Source organism: Chiloscyllium plagiosum, chromosome 11 (genome assembly GCF_004010195.1).
Source record: "Chiloscyllium plagiosum isolate BGI_BamShark_2017 chromosome 11, ASM401019v2, whole genome shotgun sequence".
NCBI lineage: Eukaryota > Metazoa > Chordata > Chondrichthyes > Orectolobiformes > Hemiscylliidae > Chiloscyllium > Chiloscyllium plagiosum.
Window position 1 is genome coordinate 85,716,388 of NC_057720.1, and position 7,017 is coordinate 85,723,404.

A 7,017-nucleotide genomic window follows, 5' to 3' on the forward strand; every position below is an offset into this window, starting at 1 on the left:
CAACACTACTATTATAGGGCAAGCCAGACAGAGAACAGCCAGGGAATTCCTAGAGGCATGGCATTCATCCACAAACTCCATCAACAAACACATCGACCTGGACCCAATATACCAACCACTACAGCGGACAGCTGAAACTGACAACCGGAAGCGGCAGGGACAGACCACTATAAACACTGGAGGAAACATCAAAGAAGCGCTTCGCAGGAGGCTCCCAAGCACTGATGATGTCGCCTAGCCAGGGGACGAAACGTTTGCAACAAAAACTTCCAGCTCGGCGAACAGAACCACAACAACTCTGTTCCCTGGTCAGCATTTGTTTCAGGTTTGCTGGAGTGCTCCAGCAAAGCTCAGTGCAACTTCGAAGAACAGCCACACATTTTCCACCTGGGGATGCTGCAGCCTTCAGGACTCAATATCAAGCTCAATAATTTTAGGGCCTTAGCACCTTCCCCCATTCCCTTACCTCAAACCCCATACACCAGACATGGGCTGTCACCCCAAACAACCCACTGTCATCCACTAATGTTCCCCAACCCTAATTGCCCAGATGGCATTTAAGTCAATCACATTGCTGTGGGGCTGGATTCGTGTGTATACCAAACCAGATAAGATAGTAGTTTTTATTCCTATGGAATATTTGTGAACCAGATGGGTTTTTACAACAATCAACAATGGTTGCTATTAGGCCAGCTCCCTATCCCAAATTTTTACTGAATTCAAATTTCACTGTTGGCTAGTCTAGTGACACTACCGTGACACCATTGTCTCCCCATAATTGTGCATGTGGATGAAAAGTGTCTTGCGTGTTTGAACTTTTATGTGTTTTGGCTAATTTCTGATAAGACACTTTTTACTTGGTCTGAATGCTGATTGTTCTTTATTCCATCGCTGTAGTTGGCTCAGAAAACAGACCTGAACAGAGATCTCAGATGCTGGAAGGTAATGAGAAAAACCTGAAGCAGCAGGCTAAGTCGGATTATGAAAGTGAAACTGGTGAGGAAAATGAAAGTAAAAATGGAGAGAAAACACATGATGTTTTTTGTGAAATAAGTCCTGTGTTTGACAACAGAGATATGCCTTTTATGTCGACCTCCTCTTTAGGCAAAAGCAATCAGATTTCGGTAATACTGTTCCCTTAACAAACACAATGCATTCTGCCCAGCAGAAGAATGAGGGCATGGAATGTACTCTGAAACCTCTGTCCTTTTATTTAATGGATGACAGTTTGGAGCAAACCTCTCCCCTGCTCTCTGCCCACACTTCCCCCAACCTGTTGTATTACTAAAGAGTTTATTATATTTTTCTAGAGAGTGTTAAACATACAATTTATCTTAAAACTTTTGATTTGATCCTGCAGAACCGCCCATGATTCATGTAGGAATGTGAATTTTACAATTAGAAGACTATTTGGCCAATTGAGTCTGTGTAGGCTCTGCAAAACGTTATGACTTAATGTGATTCTCAAACTTTACCCCATACCCTTGTACATTGTTTCTCTTTAAATAATAATTTAATGCCCTCAATAATGCATCAAGTTTACCTCTGCATTGCAGTGCATCCCAGACCCAAACCACTCAATGTGTGAATAGGATTTTTTTCATATCGTATTTGTTTCTTTCATGAAATATTTAAAATCTGTGCCTTCTAGATCTTAACACTTTTATGAGCAAAGATAGTTTCTTCCTGTCTGCTCCATTATTTTGAAATATTTGATCAGATTTCCTGTTAGTCTCCCTCTCTCCAAGGAGAATAATCCTAAACTCTTCCAAACTATCCTAATAACTGGAGTCTCTCATTCCTGGACCTATTCTTGAAAGTCTCATCGGTACTCTCTTCCAAGGGATCACATCCTTCTTGTAGTTTGGCACCCAGCATGGTAACATAATACTCCATTTGAGGTCTAACAACTGTCTTGTGCAAGTTAAGCATAATAACCTTGCTCTTGATCTCTATGCCCCTGTTAATAAAGCCCAGAGTAATATATGTTTCCTAAACTGCTCTATCTGCCATGAACAGGTGCAGAATAATCAAGAAAGCTGATACAATGCTAGCCTTTATTTCTAGAGGACTGGAGTATAAGGATGCAGAAGTAATGCTGCAATTATACAAAACCCAAGTTAGAGTCCCTTTGGAGTACGGTGAGCAGATCTGGGGTCAAACCTTAGGAAGGATATATTGGCCTTGGATTTTAAGATAAACAATTTACCCTGGTTGGGGATTCTAGAATTATGGGCATTGTCTGAGAATTAGTGTCAGACTGTTGAACTGAGATGTAAGGCAGAATTTCTATACACAGGATGATAGATGTTGGGAACTCTCTTCCAGAGATGGCAGTGGATGCTAGATCTGTTGATAACTTTAATTCCGAGACTTATAAGTAGTTGTGAAGCAATGGTATTAAGTAGAGTAGATTAGCTCTTATTTGTCATTTCTACCGTATACTGTACGGTATACAGTATACAGCTGATACAGTAAAAATGAGACAGCGTTGCTCCAGTACTGAGGGTGCTAAATTGACAGCACAAACTACACAATCGTACATGGCATAAAGTGCATAAGAAGTGCAAAACACACAAGTAACAGTGTAATAGAAGAATGATGAATGATAGACATTTTTCAAGCAGCTATATGAAAGAATTTCAGATGGGAAAGAGTCCAATTATACGGTGTTCAGGAGCCTGATGGCTTGGGGGATGACATTGTTGCACAGTCTGACCGTGAGAGACCGTATGTTCTGGTATCTTCTGCCAGATGGCAGGAGGGAGAAGAGTTTGAGTGAGGGGCGTGTGGTGTCTTCCACAATGCTCTTAGCCTTTTGGATGCAGCGTGTGGTGTAAATGTCTGTAATGGAGGGAAGAGAGACCCTGGTCATCTTCTCAGCTGTCCTCACCGTCCGTTGTAGGGTCTTATGATCCGAGATGGTGCAATTTACAAACCCTCTGTAGAATGCGGTGAGGACGGGGGGGGTGGGAGGTGGGCTTTCCCCAGCCTGCGCAGAAAGTCGAGACGCTGCTGGGCTTTCTTGGATATGGAGCTGGTGTTGAGGGTCCAGGTGAGATTCTATGCCAGGTATTTGCCAAGAAATTTGATGCTCTTCATGATCTCCTCAGGGGAACCGTCGATGTCCAGCAGAAAGTGGTCACTCTGTGCCGTCCTGAAGTCAACAACTATCTCTTTCGTGTTGTCCACAGTCAGAGACTGGTCGTTTTTGTCTTTTTTTTTACAATTATTATTACATTAATATTAAACTTATTGCATTACTGTTTGATTTGAAGCAAAATAGCTAAACATTCTTTTCCCAACTTTTCAAAATGGAAGATAATTTTAAATAAATACAAAGTAGTGCAGTTCTTTCAGCAAATATTTATTACATTCCTGCTTATTTTTTTTTCTGGTACCCTATCACCAAGTTACCCTTTATTTACACGTGGGGAGCACTTGCCACTGATTTAGCCCCCTCTGAGCCAGCTTTCAGAGTGAACAGAACCTCTGATACTCCTGTTTTTTTTAACCCCCACACTACCGCCTAACTGCGATATCTTTTCCCCAGCACCCATATTGTGTGTGTGTGCAGGTGTGAGATACAGTGAGAGACACAAGGTGTACGAATCTTTATTCAATTTCCACCACCAGGAAGAAAGGAAACACCCGAGTGGCCAGTGACAAGCACTGCCCTTCACATCAAAGGGCAGTGCTGTGTGATCAAAACAGTGAAGGGGAGGGTAGGGACTAAATCAAAATAGAGTTGGAGGGAGTTTGAGGGTATTAATTGATCAAGGTTTGAGTGCAAATGCCCACACCCAATATATACATGGTCCACGGACTCCACAGCGCCACAGAACAAGCTGTTGAGCTGGGAGTCTGTGAACCATCGCAATCTGCGGTTGCAGGGGACCGCTGAGTGCAGCACCCTCCACCCCAGATCCCCGAGAGAAAGGGGGAGGGCTCCCGCGTAGAGAGCCCTCCACTGGGGATCCCCACCGCCCGGTGGCAAATGGGCACGCCAAGGCGTGTCCGGACGGTGGATGAGGGAGAAGAGGTGGACGGTGTGCAGGAGCAGTCGATACAGGGCCCGCCTTTTTACGTCCTTAAAAGGGACAAAATTAAAATTCTGGAGGTGGCTCAGGTTGTGGCACACAGGCTCCCACGGGAAGTACGGGACCTTGGGGCCAACGTGAAATTCCGTGGGGGCTGGGATGAGCGCGGACGGGATCCCACCGCACACCTGAGCGTCCTCCAACTGGTGCACTACGCCGGGTCTGAGCACCGCCGTTTTAAGGCGTCGGATGGCGGTGGCCACGTAGAGACAGGTTGTTAGCTGCTGCACCTTGTCTCTGTATGCTGACTCGTCATTCCTGCTGATGAGACCCACTACAGTCGTATCATGAGTGAACTTGATGATGTGATTTGACCTGTGCATTGCTGCATAGTCATGTGTCAGCTGCGTGAATAGTAGTGGACTGAGCACAGAGTCCTGAGGCGGCCCCCCTGCTCAGTGTGATGGTGTTGGAGATGCTGTTCCCGATCCGGACTGACTGAGTTCTTTGCGTCAGAAAGTCCAGGATCCAGTTGCACAGGGAGGTATTTAGACCCAGCAGACTCAGCTCTCCAATCATATGCTGAGGAATGATGGTGCTAAATGCAGAATTGAAGTCTATGAACAGTAGTCTGACGGAGGTGTCGTTCTTCTCCAGGTGGATAAGGGCCAGATGGAAGGTGGTGGAAATGGCATCATCTGTTGAGCGGTTGGGTCAATACGTGAACTGCAGGGTGTTCAGTCAGGGGGGCAGCAGGGTCTTAATATGCCTCATCACAAGCCTCTTGAAGCACTTCATGATGATGGGCATAAGCACAGCAGGGCGGTAATCATTGAGACAGGCTGCTGAAGACGTCTTCAGCCTGGGAACGATGGTAGCGGCCTTGAAGCACGTTGGAACTATGGTGCAGCTCAGGGAGATGTTGAAGATGTCTGTGAGAACGTCCGCTAGTACATCAGAGCATTCTCTGAGCACTCTGCCTGGGATGTTATCTGGTCCAGCAGGCTTACGTGGGTTGACTCTGCATAGGGTTTTCCTCACGTCGGCCGTGGTAAGACACAGCACCTGGTCATTGAGGGGGTGGGGCGGGGGGGGATGTGGACTTCCTCGCTGCCACATCATTTCATGCCTCAAACCGTGCATAAAAGTTGTTCAACTCATCCAGGAGGGAGGCATCACGTGCACAAGTGATGCTGTTCTATAGTTGGTGATGGTCTGGATGCCCTTCCACATGCTCCGCATATCCTGAAAGTGGCTGTGTTTTCTCTGTGCATGTGTATGCTTTGCCTCTTTGATGGTCTGGGTCAGGTTGGCCCTCGCTGTTGTTACGGCCACCTTGTCATCTGCTCTGAAGGTGGAATCTGGGTCCTCAGCAGAGCACACACCTTTGCGGTCATCCACGCCTTTTGGTTGGGGTGAGAAGGGATGGTCTTGGACACAGTGACAGCGTCAATACACTTGCTAATGTAGCAAATCACCAAATGCTGTGTACTCCTCTAAGTTGATGGAATTGCCATCGGTTGTGGCTTCTCTGAACACACGCCAGTCAGTGTGCTCAAAACAGTCTTGAAGAGCAGAAATGGCTCTTACTAGCCACGTTTTCACATGTTTCCAAACCAATTTGAAGAGGTATCGGCTAAAGGCAGGTACATGGATTCAGGTCACAGATCAGCCATTATCTCATTAAATGGCAGAAGAAGTTTGAGGAACTGAATAACCAATTCCTGTTGCTGTGGTCTGATGTTCTTGCTGTCCTGCCATGTTTGAAGTTCTGTGCACATTTACACCCAGGTACCTCTACTCCTGTGCTACCTTTAGAATTGTACCTCTTATATTTTGTGTCCATGTTCTTGCTACAATAATGCATCAGTTCACACGTCTCTAAATTGAAGCCTATCTGCCACCCATCCACCCACTCCACCAACTTCTTTATGACCTTTTGATATTCTACGCTGTCCTCCTCACAGTTTACAACATTTTGTATAAGCTTCAAACTTTGAGTTTCTTGAACCAGCAGTCCAGAAATAATTCACTCGACTATTACTTCCCCATTTTATTATTTTTTTTTAAATTAGCCTATTTTCCTTAACAACTTATTCAGAATTGTTATTACACACCTCTGGAGTAGGTGGGTCTTGAACCTGAGCTTCCCTGTCCAGGGATAAGGACATTACGACTACACCACAAGAGGGCTGCAAACTTTGAAACTGCCCCCTGCACAGCAAGATCTAGGTCATCAATATATGTCAGGAAAAGCAAGATCTGCAACACCAACCTCCTCGGAAAATCCACTACAAACCTTCTTCCAGACAATATATCACCATTGACCATCACTCAGTTTCTGATGACTTAGCCAGTTTTTCATCCAAATTGCTACTGTCCCTTTTATTCCATGAGCTATAATGTTGCATGGCAATGATTTGACCAATGTACACTGTTACCAGGACCTCATTAAAAGGCTCCAGCAAGTTGGTTCAACATGATTTCCCTTTTGTGTACTGGTTCTTCCAAACCAACACACTATAATCCATGTGGTTGCGAATTCTATCCTACACAATTGTTTCTAGATGCTTTCGCACCATTACCACAAAACTGGCTGGTCTGTAACTGCTGGGCTTATCCTTAAAACCTTTTCTGAACAAAGTTAAAAATCACATAACACCAGGTTATAGTCCAACAGGTTTAATTGGAAGCACACTAGCTTTCGGAGCGTCGCTCCTTCATCAGGTGATAGTGGAGGGCTCAATCCTAACACACAGAATTTATAGCAAACATTTGTAGTGTGATGTAACTGAAATTATACATTGAAAAATTGATTGTCTGTTAAGTCTTTCATCTGTTTGAATACCATGAATGTCACTTCTTTCATGTGTAAATCACAAAACCTTTTTTTTAAAAGTTGCATTCTCGGGTTAGCTGTTAACAATGGTGATAGCTCGACAATATGTTGAAGGTGTTAGCCCCCTGTGTTCTCTGT

At 44.7% G+C, this 7,017-nt stretch overlaps 1 protein-coding gene across 5 annotated transcripts in view; it reads left to right on the plus strand.

Annotated features, from left to right (window-relative positions):
• LOC122554645 (torsin-1A-interacting protein 2-like) overlaps positions 1–7,017 on the plus strand; it is a 36,156-nt gene that overhangs the window by 2,923 nt on the left and 26,216 nt on the right. For 4 of the 5 annotated variants that reach the window (XM_043700003.1, XM_043700002.1, XM_043700000.1 and 1 more), the window contains exon 2: positions 898–996. In XM_043700003.1, the coding sequence (XP_043555938.1) occupies positions 898–996 (99 nt within the window). The remainder of the gene's footprint in view (positions 1–897; positions 997–7,017) is intronic. The other variant, XM_043700001.1, reaches the window with a different exon arrangement.